Genomic DNA, 16639 nt, shown 5'->3' with positions numbered 1-16639 from the left:
GATATATGAGTTTTCCTATCCATTAATAAGATCTGTCTCTCCAATTATTCAGGTTTTCTTTGATGAATTTTATAAATTGTTCAGTAATAATACAGAGATGTAGAGCTTTAGGTTAGGCTATTTTAGTGTTTGGTTTTTTATTTTGTTTTGTCACTTTTTCCTAATACCTTTTTTAAAATGAGCTATTATTGTTATATACAGATGCTGTTGGTTTTTATTGATTGATCTTATACAACAACCTTGCCAAACTCCTATTAGTTCTAAAAGTCTCTAGATTCACCTGGATATTTTATTTGGACAATCCTCATCTGTAAATAAAGGCAGTTTTATTATGTTTTTCCTTTTAATTTTTGGGCCTCTTCATTTCTCTATCATGTTTTATTGCATTTTTGTAGAATAGTCTATTATTTATTTTTAGAAACTTTTAAAATTAGGAGCCTTGTCTTGTTTCTTATATTAATGGGATGCTCCTAAGGTCTTATCATAAAATTTGTGTATACTTTAGGTTTTCAGTACTTCATTTTATTCAAGTAAGGATGTTTCCTTTTATTTCTAGTTTGCTAAAAGTTACAGTATTGAATATTATGAAATGCTTTTTTTCTGCATCTCTTGTAATGATCTTCTGGGTTCTTTCCCTCTCTCTGGCCATGCACAATGCTAGATGGTTTATTTATTTTTTTATCTGTACAATTTGATGATTTTTAAAATCTCAAACTTACAGAAAAGTTGCACATACAGTATAAAGAATTTTTTGTGTTGGAATCATTTGAAATTAAATTGAGACATCATGTGTTATCTTTCTCCTACTTTAGTGTATATTTCCTACAAACAAGGACATTCCTTTACATAATCACAATATTACCATCAAAATCAGGAAATTAGCATTAATAGATTGCCACCACCTAATCCTTAAATGGCTCAGATTTCATCAATTGTCTTAATAACTTTCTTTATAACAAAAGGTTCTAATTCATGGATTGCATTTGGTTTTTATGTCTTAAATTTTCTCCTTTTAATCTGCTAGTAATATGTTAACATGCTTATTTATTTTCTACTGTTAAACCATTCTTAGAGTAACACTATTTGGTCATGATGTTTTATTCTAACATACTGTTAATGTTAATTTGCTACTATTTTTAGTTAACTTTACTAGTATAATTTATATAAAACAAAATGCACCTATTTTAAGTATGTAGTTCAGAGAGTTTTAAGACATGTGTTTACCAATTCACAGATAGAGAACATTTTCATTACCCCAGAGGGTTCCCTCATGACTCCTTGGAATCACATGTTCCCTACCCCTAGTCCCTATAGATTGATCTGGTCTCTTCTTGAATCTCATGTGAAAGGAATCCCATAGTATGTATTCTTTTGTTTCTGGCTTCTTTTGCTCAGTAAAGTATTTGCTTAGTACAGATTCTTTCATGTCATTGTATGTATCTTCATTTTGTTGCTTTTTATTTTTGCATAGTATTACATTGTATGGATATATAACAATTTGCTTATCCATTCACCTGTTGATAAACATATGTCTTATTTCCAGTTTGGGGATATTAGGATAAATCTGCTTTGAACATATGTATATGAGTCTTTGTGTGGACAAGTGGTTTTCTTTCCCTTGGGTGAAAATCTAGAAGAGGAATGCTGGGTCATAAAATATGTTTAACTTTAAAAGTGATTGCTAATTTTACACTTCTACGAACAATGTGTAAGAGCTTCATTTCCTTCATATCTTCTTTGACACTTAGTATTTTCAGTCTTTTTCATTTTAGCCAGTTTAGTGAGTGTATATTGTTATTTTACTGTGATTTTAATTTGCCTGAGCATTAATGATATTTAAAATTTTTTCATGTGCTTATTCAACATTTTTAAGTCTCTTTCTTTGAAGTATCCAAATATTTTGACCATTTTAACTTGAATTGTTTGTCTTATCATGGACAAGTTGTAAGAGCTTTTTCTATAATCTGGGTACAATACAGAAATGCATATTTCCTATATTCTGTATAGGAAATATATATTCTGGATATGTATATTTTGTCAGATATACATATTGCTAATATTTTTTCCCAATCTCTGGCTTACCTTTTTGTTTGCTAAACAATGTCTTTCAGAGAGTGAAAAGTTTTAATTTTGAGGATATCCAACTTTTTAATTTTTTTCTTTCTATTTTCTGCTTTTTATAAGAAATCTTTCCTTATATGCCTATGTAATAAATTATGTTTTTCATGCCCCTTGTTATTTGAGTATATAGGCATAATGTTGATCTTTAATTCAGAGGTAGATTGAATTCTTTTGGTTTCAAGTAACACAAAGAAATAAAAGGGGCATTGTAATAAGGTTGCAGAGGTATTTCATGGCTCCTGAAGGCAGGCATGCAGGTTGGTCTAAGAAACAGGACCTGGAAAGCTGTCAGGAACCCAGGATGTCCTCTCTAGCCCTCGTTTTTTTCCTTCTCTTTGCAGACTGGCTTGCTCTGACCATGTGGCTCAGAGTCTGTTCCACTTTCCTAGGATAGGGAAACCGATTGGCTCGGCTTGGGTTCAAGGCCCCAGACAGGTCCAGTTAGCCATTGGGAGTCAAGGTTGTATAGTAGAAAACATGCCTGGGGATTGGAGTCACTTCCAAAGGAAAGGGTATCATGTGATCTGCTCACACACTTCAAAAGGTGGTCACTGTTCTATCCCCAACTCGTCTTCCACTCCTGTACTTTTTAGTACAATTTTCTGACTCGAAGCTTTCAGCGTTACTTCTTGCATACTCTGAGCTTTTTCTTTTCCCAATCTGCAGCTGTATTCTTCAGCACTTGTGGAATGTGAAGATCACGATCCATGTAATCATGATAGAAATTTTGATGTGGAAGCAGTAAAGAAAGAAATCAATAGAGGAAGGAGGTTGGTGAGTATAAATGATTTTACTACTCATATAAGACAAGCAGACCCTGGGGAGGGGCAGCTTTCAAAAGAAAGTCTATTTGAATAATAAACCAGGCATAGATATGTGCCTTGGAGAGTTGAAGGAAATAGGACCTGTATTGGAAATTCTTATTTGACTGAACATTTAATATTTTAAAATAAACTATAACACTCTTCATCAGCAAAGTAGATATGAATTAGAATGGTTTTGGCTAAGTGAAGGAACCCCAACTCAAACTGGTTTTAATAAAAAAGGTGCTTATTTTCTTACTTAGCGAGAGGAAAAACTGTCTTCAAGGTTGGTTAATTCACTGGCTCAATGCTGTCATCAAAGGCCCATCATCCTCTCCGCCTTCCTGTCCACAAAATCGCTTGGTCCCTTATGGTCACAGGGTGGCTGTGGGCAGCAACTGAAGTGTCAGGCTTTCTTGTTCCCATCTAGGGAAGGAGAAAGTTTATCCCCAAGCATGGAATAAGAGTCCTTCAGAGAGTCTAATTAGGCCACACCCCTCTTTCTGTTTAATTTCTAGAGGTAACTAACTATTCAGCACCCCACTTGGAGCTGGGGTCGCCCCCCCACCCCCACTTGGGAAGGGAGATTGCTAACCTGTTTCCCTAGTGGGTCCATTACTAGACTTCCTCTATGAAGGGCCCTTAACGGCTTAACAAGCAGCACAGCAAATACGAGTACCCAAAGCCTGGACCACCACCACAGTAAGGTTCATGATCTGAGACAAACATTTATGTAGCCCGTACAAGTCGGCAGCATGTATGTGGGTAGTTTCTGCACAGCCTGATGTGCTCTGAGAGGGGTCTGCACAGGGTGCTCAGTGAGCAGGCACCTCATCACCGTTGGGGCTCAGGAATCCTTCCTAGTTGGGTGAAAGTGAAGGTGAGGAAGGGAGAATTCCTGTGAGAGGGAGCAAGATGTGCAAAAGTGTGGGAGGCAAGAATGACATGGCTCGTAGCTGTAGCCCATGGCTCTCCATTCTCTTTACTGTCTTCATGGAATTCCATAAGCTGTGCCGGAAGGCGTGAAAGCATTCCCTGTTGTTGGATAAGAAGTTGATTCTGGTTTTTCACTTTAACCATTAATGCGGCAGTAAACACCTTTGTACAAAATCTTTGTGTGCTTGTTTGAGTGTTGCTGTAGAGTATATTTTCCAGAAGTGGAAAATGGCTGAATCAAAGAGAATTCCCTTTAAAATTTTTGAAACATGCTAACAAACTGTCCCCTAGAAAGATTGTACCACCTTATACATCTATAAATGGTGGATGAAGAGCACTTTTCCTAGTTCTTAACTTAAATGAGTATCACAAACTTATTAATTTTTGCCAGTTGAAAGAAGGTTTTGTCTTGCCAACCACTAGAGAGGCTGAACATTATTTCTCTAGGCCTCCCCCAGCCTCCCAGCTCGCCGGGCTCCAGCAGTTCTGTGATGACCCCTTTACAGTTAGCGGTGCCACCTAGTACCACGGCCCAGCACTGCGTCACTCTCTCCCAAACGGCCTGGACTCCCGCTGCCTCCCCCCCCCCACCGCCGCTCCCTTACACCTCCCCAGTTCTCACGAAACGCATCTGTTTGCTGTCTGCATATGCTGAGTAGCACCCACACGTGAACAGCTGGGAACAACTGGAGAAAAAACCCACAAATGTGTTGGCTAACCTTAGATTCATGGCCACACACCTCAAATGGACCTTCGATACTTCAGCCTCCAACCCTCCACATTCACTGTTTCATGTGCTCTTATCTCTCTTTAAAACTCCCCACTTCAGCTTCCTATCGCCAAAGTAATGACTACACCTGATTTTTTTAATATAGACTTTATTTTTTAGAGCAGTTTTAGGTCCACAGAAAAATGGAGGGGAGGCCATGGAGATCTCCCATATGTCCCCTGCCCCCACACACTCACGGTCTCTCCACCATTAACATCCCCCACCAGAGGGTACCTCCATTACAAAGTAATGAACCCACATTGACACTCCGGGTTCCCAGTTTACATTACGGTTGATTCTTGGTGTTGTTCATTTCTTTGCCTTATTTTTCTGGGAAAATAGAAGCCATTAGATAGGAGCTCCTACTGTTCAAACTACCACCCACTCACCCCTGTCCCACCGCCAGCCTTCCCCCTGTCAAAGCTAACCCTCCTCCTGGACTTTGGAGCCAGCCCCCTCCCCTTCTTAAGGACTAGGTCCCCATGTTTCCCTCCATCCCCTTCACATCAGTGTGTCTCTCTTTCTATTAGATTATCCCCTCTAGCATGCAACATGATCAGTTGACCATGTCATCTTTAAAAATCTCTCGATTATATACATAAATACTGGTCAATTACAACGTCATTCTTCTGTCCTTAGTTGACCTTTTAGCAGTATTCATCACAGTTGTTGGTGCCCTGTGTCTCGAAGCACACTTTCTTCTTTGACCTCCTGGACGCACTCTGTTAGCTTATCTCTTACCTTCTGGCTGCTGCTTCCCAGGTGCCTTAGCTGCTTTTCTCCCTCTGCTCAACCTCTAAAGTTTGGAATGCCTAGTGCTCTGTCCTGGGCTCCTTCCTCAATCCGAACAGCCTTCCTGCATGACCCTATCCAGTTCTCATGGTTTTAATATCATATTTATGCCAGTGACTCTATATCTCTGCTGCTGGACAGCTTGATGTGGTGGGAATCCACCCAGAGCTTCTTGTCTTATGCCGCAAGAGAGAATTCAAGGACATGACAAACAGCAAGCAGGAAAGCACAAGTTATATTAAGTGAAAGTACACACTTAAGAGGAAAGTGCAGGCAACTCTGAGAGCAAGTTGCCCTGAGCTGTCTGGATCACGGGCTTTTGTTTTTTTGAGGACAGTGGCGGAGACATGGCACTTGAGATGTAGGTGACATTACAATGATACTATGATTAGCCAAAGCTGAACAAAGGACAAGGGAAAGACTCGGAGCCTTATCAGGGAGGGGGGTGCGGTGTTCCATTCTATCCATCCTGCCTCCCAGTCTTGGCTTGTTTCATGCCACCTGGAGGGGATGGGGTGGCCCAGGGCCTTCTATCCTGTCTCCTGTCTCCTGGCCTTGGCTCGTTTCTCATGCTGGAGTCTCATGTTGGCTTGGAATCCAAACAAGGAGAGTTTTGAGTAAGGGACTAAGGAAAAATTCCAGAGCTGCATCCAGAAGGGGAGGGGGGATTTCCCTAGGCTAACTGTCCTGCCTCATCCCCAGCCCCAACGACCAACCTGATGTATAGACATGGATATCTAACAGCATCATGTGTTAAAATGGCCAAAAAAGAACACAGTTCTAATCCCTACAAACACGTATATACACTCCCTCAAAACCTTTTCACTCCTTGCCTCAGTAAACAGCACATCTATCATCATCATCATCTACTCACCGACCTCCCAGCCCAGCATCAAGGCCATCAGTGCCACACGACACACTGGGTGTCCACTTCTGCCATATCACTGATCCATCATAGAGAAGTTGCTGGTCTCCTTCATTGGACAGCTGCTGGAGAGACCACTGATAGTTGTCCTGCTCTCTCCTGCCCATCCCTTCCCCAGCCCATTCTCTACACAGCAGCCAGAATAGTGTCTTAAAATATTATTCAGTTTATGCTCCCCTTGCACAAGGCATTGTCATCTGCAGGCTAGAGATGACACAGCTCCTAGTGGCACAGCTGAGTTGCCCCTGCCACAGGTTCGATGTCCCTAACAGCAGAACCCCATGCCTAGGGCTGGGCAATTTTGCTAACCCCGCTTTTTAGAAATCTCTTTAAAAAAGAGATTTAAAAATGTTTTAAAAAGAGTTTTCTGCTTTTAATCAAATCATTACAAAACAGTCCATGATAAGCATTCTAGTTAGCTGAGAGGCCAAATGTAAGTACCTGATGTTTGTAGCTGAGGACGTTAGGACTGCCATCTTAAAGATAATATTTAATGACATGTTTAACTTTTAAATTTTAACAAAGATTATGAAAAACTGGTGCTTACTCAGCAAAATCTGTTCTTCTACAGAAATGCACATTTTGTCGTAAAAGAGGAGCCACTGTGGGATGTGATGAAAAATCCTGTAGCAAGAATTACCACTTTTTCTGTGCCAAGAATGACCGTGCGGTTCTACAGAGTGGATCTGAAGGAATTTATAAGTATTTAATAAATAGTTTTAAAGCCATATTTGGGGGACTGGAGTAAGGAATGGTTAGATTAAGGCAAGGATATTTTTAAGCTAATTTTATGCAGATGGTTTCCAAGTAAGAATTTGGTTTGGAGATGCCCTGTTGGGAATCAGACTCCACTACACCTTCTCTAAATGTTACTGTAGGAAGGAAATAAGCAGGGGCGGTTTGGGTTTCTTTGTAACCTTCCTACATCCTTCCTTTCCTGGTATAAAAAAGCATCGGTTGTCATAATGACGTGAGTGACCTAATGGGTAGTTACGAGACTGGGAACTGTTTCACTTTTGCTGTTTTCTACAAACAAGAAAGAAGCCTTACTCGTTAGACACAGGCCATAGTTTATCCATCCAGTCTGCCGAATGAGTGAATGTCTTTTCCCATCACTTGTCACCATCATCTTACCTAGAAATAGCTTCTAAAAGTGGTAAAGAAACAATGCAGCAAATATTGTAATCAATCATTAAGTCTTTAAAAAACTTATCTTGTTTGTCTTGCCTTTGGCTTTTAAATTTTGCTCTATGTCTTTCGGTAATTCTTTAGTGTTAATTTTTACCCAGTAAAGCATATTTCAAGTCCAATAGAATTATATTTGTTTTATCTGAGAAGAAACTTGAGCTTCCTTCTGATGAAAGGTTTTAGTTCAGTTAAATAATTATACAGTTTAGTCAGAAAAACTCAGTAAGCCAGTTGTTGACTGAACTGATTCAGGTCATGCTAAGGTAACTCTTGTTTTGTATGTAGACACAGTCTAAAATATGTCACACACAGTTGAAGAAATAAAAATCCATCTTAAAAACAGTTTTGACCTATTTAAAGTTATGAAATGGAATGAAAAAGAGAATGATAGTCTGAAGTTGAAGAGCCAGGCAGACATTTCTCACTTCTTTAGGGCATATAGATGTGGATTGACATTTAAATTTCAATGAAATATATATATATATTTTTTTCAATGTTAATATTCTGACTAATAAGACATTATAATGAGAGTATTATTTTTAATATGATTTTTGTAAAATATGTCATATTCCTAAATGATATTTTAAAATTCCATACAGAGGATAGATGTTTTCTTTCCCGTGGGCACATATCTCCAATTTTATCAAAGTGCTCCAGCATTACTTTAGTTTATTAATTTAGCTAATAGCAACTTACTTTATACGAAGAATACTTCCAAGTACTTTATGAGTTTTAATTTATTTAATCCTTATAACAGCCCAGTAAGGTAGATACTATTATCCCCACTTTCCAGATGAGGAAACTGAGGCCCTGAGAGACATAGTAATTTATACCAGGCCCTGTAGCTGGTAAGTGGCAGAGCTGAACTTCAGGGCTCTGGAGTCCTTACTCTTCAGCACCATATCCTCTTTAAGCCGAGGAGCCATACGTCCTAAAATGATATGGGCAAGCGTATAGTAAAAGAAGTTTGTTAAATAATTTTAAATCCGATTCAGAGCAAGTTCCCAGGTATTCCGTTGCTTAAGATCAGAAAAGAATTATGTAAGTATGTTAATTTTGTCTTTTACTTTTTTAAATATTCGATTTTCTGAGAAAACTTAGGGCTTGTAATATTCTCAGTTTCACTTTTGTATCGCAGTATCATTGGCATGCAACATTATATTAGTTTCAGGTGTACAACATGATGATTTGACATACGTATACATTGTAAAGTGAACACCATCTGTCACCATACAATTTTTTTTCTTGCGATGCAAACTTTGACAATTTATTTTCTTAGCAGCTTTCAAATTTGTAAGACAATATTATTGACTACAGTCACCGTGCTGTACATTATATCCTCATGACTTATTTTAAAACCAGAAGTTTGTACCTTTGATCCCCTTCATCCATTTTACCCACATCCTAACTCACCTACTCTCTGGCAACCACCACCAATTAATTCTCTGTTCTCTGAATCTATGTGATTGACTTTGTTTTAGTTCTTCTTTTTTTATTTTTTTTAGATTCCACATATAAGTAAAATTGTACCATATTTGTCTTTCTCTTTCTGACTTATTTCACTTAGCACGATATTCTCAATATCCATCCATGTTGTTGTGAATGGCAAGATTTCATTCTTTGTTTATGGTTATGTAGTATTCCAGTGTGTGCATGTGTGTGTGTCTGTGCGCGTGCCTGTGTGTGCACCACATCTTTATTCATTCATTAGTAGTTGTTTTCATTTCTTGGTTATTGTGAAGAAAGCTGCAATCAACATTCTTTTTGAATTAGTGTTTTTGTTTTCTTCAGATTAGTACCCAGAGTGGATTATATGGTAGTTCTATTTTTAATTTTTTGAGGAACTTCTATACTACTTTCCACAGTGGCTGCACCAATCTACATTCCCACTAACAGCGTACAAGTTTCCCCTTTCTCCACATCCTCACCAACACTTATTATTTCTTGTCTTTTTGATAATAGCCTCTTAACAGGTGTGAGATGATATCTCATTGTGGTTTTGATTTTCATTTCTCTGATTACTGAATTGAGCATTTTTTCATGTGCCTATTGGCAATCTGTACGTCTTCTTGGGAAAGATTCTCTGCCCATTTTTTAATCAGATTGTTTGGAGTTTTTTATCATTGAATTGAGTTCTTTATATATTTTGGATATTAACCCTTTATCAGATGATTTGCAAATACTCTCTCCCTTTCAGTAGGTTGCCTTTTCCTTTGTTGATAGTTTCCTTCATTGTACAAAAGCTTTTTAGTTTGACGTAGTCCCATTTGTTCATTTTTGCTTTTGTTACCCTTGCCTTTGGAGTCAGGTCCATAAAAACATCCCTAAGACCAGTGTCAAGGAACTTAATGCCTGTGTTTTCTGTTAGGACTGTTACGGTTTCAGGTCTTACATTCAAGTCTTTAATCCATTTTGAGTTCATTTTTCTGTATACTGTAAGACAGTGGTCCAGTTTCATCCATTTGCACATAGCTATTTAGTTTTCCCAGCACCATTTATTGCAGAGATTGTCCTTTTCTCCATTGTATATTCTTGCCTCCTTTGTCATAAATTAATTGACCATATATACATGCGTTTGTTCCTTTCTGGCTTGTAAGGTTTGTACTGAGAAGTCCCATGATAATCTAATGAGTTTTCCTTTATATGTTACTGTCTTCTTTTCCCTGGCTGCCCTGAGAATTCTGTCTTTTCTCATTTATTTTTGATAATTTTAATACAGTGTGTCTTGGTGAAGGCCTTTTTGGGTTGAGATAATTGGATGTTCTGTTCACTTCTTGAAATCCAAGCTCCATCTCGTTCCTTAGATTTGGGAAATTCTCATCAACTATTTGATTGAAAATCCTTTCTAGTCCCGGCTCCTTTTCCTTCCCTTTGATAATGCCATTATTCTTTGTTTCCTCTTCTCATGGTATCAGCTAGTTCTTGTATTTCTCTTTGAGTATTTTTCATTCTTCGGTTTCTCTCTTCTTCCTTCTGATTTATTTCTAGATTTCTGTCTTCGATATCACTGATCCTTTCCTCCATTTGGTCGACTCTATTTCCCAAGTTTGCTATTTCATTTTTCAACTCTTTCAGTGTGTATTTAATCTCCAGAAGTTCTATTTGGTTCTTTTTGAGGGTTTCAATCTCCATGCTAAAGAACTCATTTTGCTCATCTAGTTGTTTTTTCAATTTCTGAAATTATTGATGTGACTCATTTTAGATCTCACTGAGTTTTTTCAGAAATACCATCCTGAATTCTCTGTCATTTAAGTTGCATGTTTCTATGTCTGTAAGCTTATTTTCTGGAGATTTTTCTCTTTCTTTCTGAGATGCTTCATCACCTTGGTTGTTCATGGTGTTTAATGGACTATTTCTCTGCCTGGCATTCATGGAAGTGTATTCTGTTCCCCCCGACCCCCGCCCCCGAAAGAAGATTTATTATATAAAGGTCTCTCTTTAGCCTGTTGTAAAGAAGACATTTTTCTTTCGGTTTCTAGGATGTGGTGTCTAGGCCTCTTGGATCTCCGCTTTGTATAAAGCCTTAGTCATGCCTCTTTTTCCCTTATAAATTTTTAGTTAGGCTCACTACTCTCAGTCTCAGTCCCTGTCAGTGTTAGCAAGTTTTGATAGCTTTTGCTCAGATTCCCCTGGGGCTCTGAAGATATATGGGAAGGGGCCCTCTGGGTTGGGGGTTGGGAGCTGTGGCTCAGCCTCAGCTTTGCGACCACAACTAGTAAAAATCAATCTCTGCTGTCCCTGCTTCTCTGCTTTCTGCTCTGATGACTGGGCCCTGCTGCTGGCTGCGTGGAGCTCACAGCACTCCTAGACAAGGCTGTTTAGGGAGCTCCAGCTGCAAGTGGCAGCTTCTTTATTTCTCCTAGTCCATCGCCCAATATCCAGGGTTCTCACCTGTGGTAGCTCTCATGCATAGATCCCATGCTCAGATGTGCTGGTGTGTAGTTTGGGTGTTTTTTTGTTGAGTTTTAGAGGTTCAGCTTATTGTTTTTTCAAGGGGAGAGATCCAGGACGTCTCTCACTCTGCCATGGTTCTCCAAATTCCTACTATAACTTAAAGTTTGAAAAAAATACTGACCACACATCAGTAGAATAGAATACTCAATAAAACAATAATTTTGTCAGTGTTTATCAAGTATTGGGTGAACTTGCATGCATTTTTAAATTGAATTTAAACATTCAGAGTTCCTCTTATACATGAGACACCTTGCTAGATGCAGTGAGAATATTAAGAGGAACAAGACATGGACTAAATTTCAGAGAGGTTATCACATCGTTGGAGGACTAGAAAAGTCAAAAATACTAGGAGATTATGACACAATGGTAACAAGAGGGGATTAACATGAAACTGAGTTGGCCTTGACAGTTATTAAAACTGAATGATGGTTGTAAGTATGGGGGTTCATCTTATCTCTCCCACTTTTATATATTTTGAAATTTTTTTTAATAAAAAAAAAATTTAGTACCTCGCAGACTAAAGTGCTCAGGGATACAAGAACTCAAAGAGTGAGGAGATTAATTTTGATTCAGGGAGAGGTGGGGTTATTGGGAAGACTGCATGGAGGAGGTGGGAATTGGTGTGAGATGGTAGTGTTCATGCATCTCCATACACAAGGGGATGCTGCATCCTGGGGGTCAGCAACATAGGAAAGGAAGGAGATGTAACTGAGGGGTGAGGAGGAGGAAAGGCTGGAAATAAAATGGGGCCTGAGTAGCTCCTTAAATTTCACCATTTCTTTGTCACAGTCCGCTGTTACTTTCTTATTATCTAGGGCACTAAACAATTCTAGGCTCATGTAGTTCAAAACTAAAATTTGAGAGAGCTGCCTCTTCAATTAGAAAGCTACTTTCCCCAAATTAATGCATGTAATTTTGTGCTATTTATTACTGAAAATCAGCCGAATTTTGCATAGTCAGGAAAAAAAATGTATATCTTAGACGTTGGATCTTTAGGTGTATTTATACAGTTAAATCCCACTGATCATCATGTATGAACTAGTGACATTCAGAATATCTAGCCATCACTCATTCCTTCAGAGAGCATACTGACCTATCCAAGATCTGAGAGCACAGAGGATATCTGGCAGAGGCTCCATCTGTACTTCCTGTAGGACATTAACTTATACAGGTTCAAATAGCATTTTTCCTTTCTTTTTGCTGTTCTGATTGGGCATTTTCTAATTTGTGGTGCTTATTGGGTGGTGCTCTGATGCAGGCAAAGATTAGCTGCTGCTAGTCCCTGGCCTGGGTCCACCTGGTAGGAGCGACAAAGTGATCTACGATTGATAGCTGCTTGTGCTGGGCTTGGAAGCACCTGGGAGTGGTTATGCTGTGAACCAAGGCTGGCTCCCACTAGCACTGGGCTTGGAGCTGCTTAGCAAGGGTACTGGGCACACCCTGCTTGTTTGGGGTTTGTGGACCTTTGAGAGATTTCAGAAACATCTGTAGTGTGGGCTCAGGCCAGCAGCTTCTGTGCATTAGCCTCTGAAAGAGTTTGGGAGGAGGGTCGTCAATTGGATTGGGTGGGATCTCAGGGAGTCACCAGGGCAGAACCAACGGTGTTAGTTAGGTTCATAGAGACTCAGATTTGGTGCCTGCCAGTGGGTATGGAGAGGACTCAACAAAAGAACAATGGCTCCTGTTGGCACTCCTTACCCTGAAGTCAGACAATTTAATTCCTCCCTCTATGTCCTTGGCAGCTTTTGGGCTGCCGTCTCTACACTACACCTTAAGCCAAATGTTATTGAATGAGTCTGTGCTCGGGCCCTTTAAGAGGAATGCCTGGGTCTACAGCAGCCCTCCCTTTCACCCAGATTGAGTCCATGCTATTTTTCACAGCCAGGTGTGTGGGGACTCCTCTTCCAGGCACTGGTGTTCTGTGCTGGGGAGCCTACTCTGGGGTTGGGACCCCTCAATCCTCAGTGGAGACCTCCGCAGGCAAGATATCCCTCCCCATACTTAAACGCCACAATGGTTGTGGGAATAGCTAGTTTCTCGTCTCTGCCCCTCCTATCAGTCTCACTTTCGCTTCTTTATATCATTAGTTAATAGGAGTTTCATTCAGCTAGACCTCAGGTGGTTCTCAAGGATGGTGGTTCTATAATTTAGTTGCAATTTTGATGTGGTTATGGGAGGAGGCGTGTACAGTGGTTAGCTACTCCACCATCTTGATGAGAAATCTCAAGCGGACTTTTTCTTTAATATTTAGGGTGAAACCATCATGAAAAATAGATTAGTTCCTTTTTAAATCACAAGAAAATAGGCACAATATTTGAAAAGTGTAAGTAAAGATATTTAACAGTTCTCTGAAATTGCATGTTTTCAGAGTATTTTGCCAACAACATGATCCATCAAGAGGAACTCAATATGGTAAGTCTCTAAAATTTAGTTTTGTGGGTTTAAAGAAAGGTAAACATTTAGGTCAGACATAGAACAGTCTGATTTAGTAGTCTCACTCAATTAAAATATAAATTTCTGAGTTAAAATTTTACATATTTATAAGATTATCAGTTTCTTTGTGCAGTGTATAAAATAATGTACTAATTTTTCTTCTTTGTAAACTGTACCTACTCTCAGTAAAGCGTTTGTCTGATGTCTTCCATCCTCACTACAATCAGAAGACTGCATCAAAACAAGGTAGAAAGCTTTGACTTTTCACTGCTCTTCTAAAGGAATATCATCCTCAGTAGGTAAAATTGACAAAGTACTGCATGGTCCCTGAATGAAATTTTCCTAAGAACACATTGTTAGCATTTGAATTCTAATGAAGGGAAATTGGATCCTGACCACCTGGAGCTATAGGGCGGACATTTCATTCATGAGTAGCCTCCGTGTTCTGCTGGAACAGCGGCGTCTCACCAGCACTAAGCCTGGAATACTCCCTGTGGACTGGGTTCAGGACCTCTGTGGAAAACACTCAGTTCTGTGTCCTGCCAAATGCATTCTGTGGTGCTAAAAAATACTCTCTAAACAATATCGTCACCCTCACTTTCCAGTCAATGCCCCTTTTTTTTGATAATGGGTTGATATTTTGGGGAAGAATAATAAGGAATCCTAAATTCACATTCTTCTGCAATATGTGTTGCTAGTAGGAATTTGGTATGCCTCATATGTAGTAAGCTTTGTCACAGCTTAGGTCCTAATGAGGCTGGACTAGGGATGCGAATTACACATGTTAGAAACAATTGGGTACACATAAAATGAGCTATTCAGAACTAAATGCCATTCCAATACAGCAATATCTTTTATTCTAACTTTGAATTTTTTTAAATATTTTTATTAAAATATAGCTAACATACAATATTGTATTTGTTTCATATATATATATACCATAGTTATTCAACATTTGTATACCTAAAGAAGTGATCGACATAGTATGTCCAGCAACCATCTGACACCGTACAGCACTATTACATTATTGACTGTATTCTCTATGGTATACACCACATCCCCATGATGTGTTTTATACCTGGAAATTTGAACCTCTTATTCCTTCACCTTTTTTTCTTCTCTTTTTCGATTTTTCAATTACAGTTGACAGTCAATATTATATTAATTTCAGCTTTACAGCATAGGTTAGACATTTTTTTTGGTTGAAAACGTTACCCTTTTAACTTATCCAGAAATACTATGAAAAACACTTGTCAATCAGTGTTTGCTGACAGGGAAAGATAACAATGGTGTATTAGTTCTAAAAAACAGATTATAATAGTAATGAATCCTCTCTGTAGAGGAAACCATTGTTGTTTCTTTTGAAGTCTTCTAATAATATTTTATGTACACAAACACACCTCTTACTGTACTTTGTTTTTTTTATTTAATATATTCTAGAGATCCTTCCATATCAATACAAATAACTCTACCTCACTTTTAAAGGCTGCATAATATTCCACTGTGTAAATTATTCTGTCCTATAGTTGAACCACAAATGAACTAGTCTCTGCATTATGGACATTTAGGTTATTTCCAGTTTTTCTATCACTTTTAATACTGTAGTTAACATTGTTCTCCATTCAACTTTATGCAACTATACTATTAGGAAAACTTCCTATAAGTAGATTGCTGGATCAAAGAGTATAAACAATGAAACTTTGGATAACTCCTGGCTAATTATCTTCCAAAGATACTATCCCAGCAGTACACAATTACCCAAATTCTTTTAAACATTATATAATAAGCACCTTCATCTTTGTCAATCTGATAGGTGAAAAATTCTATCTCTGTATTATTTCGCATATCTTATGAGTGAAAATGAGTGTATTCCCCTGTCTTTTGATCAGTTATATTTGTTTTCCTGTCACCCAATCTGTTTTGTTATTTAATGAACTCTTTCCCCAGAGGGTTCCCCATTTACCCATTTTTCTACTCAGTTTTTTTCCTATTGATTTATAAGATCTTTTTATATTTTAAAAACTGGCATTTTATCTGTGTTATAAACATTTAGTTTAAGTTTGCCATATCTTTTGACTTTGTAATAACTTTGGCATTATGAGTTTTATATTTTATTTAGTCAAGCATCAGTCTTTTCCTTTATGAAATCTGGTTTCTACATGATTTATATTTTTAGCTCATTTTTCACGAGTGAAAAGAAAAAGAAGAGGAATGAAAAGTCTCTCAACAGGCATTCCCATACAGGTATTTTGTCTTGATTTTATTATAGCTTTAAATTTCTTCTTACAAAGTCCTCATTTTTAACTATTCTGAATTTCAGGTGAAATGGTGATAGAACCATAATAAAGTGAATATTAAGGAAAAGTTAGATGTGTCTTGGGTATCCTAGCACATAATTCAGGAGGTGACAATCCCACAGTTCCTGTAACACATCCCCTGGTATCAAATTAGTGAGAGGAATCTGAGCCCACAGGGTGCGTGTGATCTTCGAATGGGCAGAGGTACAGTTTAGCACCCTTACCTAGCCAAGTATTTCTCAGCTGCATGATCTGTACCTGACCCAATTTATAACTCTTATAATTTTCTGGATTAGTGATATGTGTAAAGCAAATGAAAATGTTTGGGGGACTTGTAGCAGTTTTTACACATCATTTCACAAAAGCAAAATTAATATAAGCCAGCAACCTTCACCTTTTGTTTCTATAAGAGGTACTTGTC

General features: G+C 38.3%; 1 protein-coding gene across 2 annotated transcripts in view; it reads left to right on the top strand.

The window, feature by feature from the left end:
* The window catches only part of LOC107510017 (SET domain bifurcated histone lysine methyltransferase 2), an 86471-nt gene that overhangs the window by 64504 nt on the left and 5328 nt on the right, over positions 1 to 16639 (top strand). For both annotated transcript variants that reach the window (XM_016143118.2, XM_016143117.2), the window contains 5 exons: positions 2788 to 2895; positions 6918 to 7048; positions 13857 to 13900; positions 14108 to 14167; positions 16098 to 16165. In XM_016143118.2, coding sequence (XP_015998604.1) covers positions 2788 to 2895; positions 6918 to 7048; positions 13857 to 13900; positions 14108 to 14167; positions 16098 to 16165 — 411 coding nt within the window. The remainder of the gene's footprint in view (positions 1 to 2787; positions 2896 to 6917; positions 7049 to 13856; positions 13901 to 14107; positions 14168 to 16097; positions 16166 to 16639) is intronic.

The sequence above is a fragment of the Rousettus aegyptiacus genome, unplaced genomic scaffold (assembly GCF_014176215.1).
Source record: "Rousettus aegyptiacus isolate mRouAeg1 unplaced genomic scaffold, mRouAeg1.p scaffold_m13_p_11, whole genome shotgun sequence".
NCBI classification, from domain to species: Eukaryota; Metazoa; Chordata; class Mammalia; order Chiroptera; family Pteropodidae; genus Rousettus; species Rousettus aegyptiacus.
The sequence above is the reverse complement of the archived record's forward strand: the minus strand, read 5'-3'. Positions and strand labels throughout refer to the sequence as shown.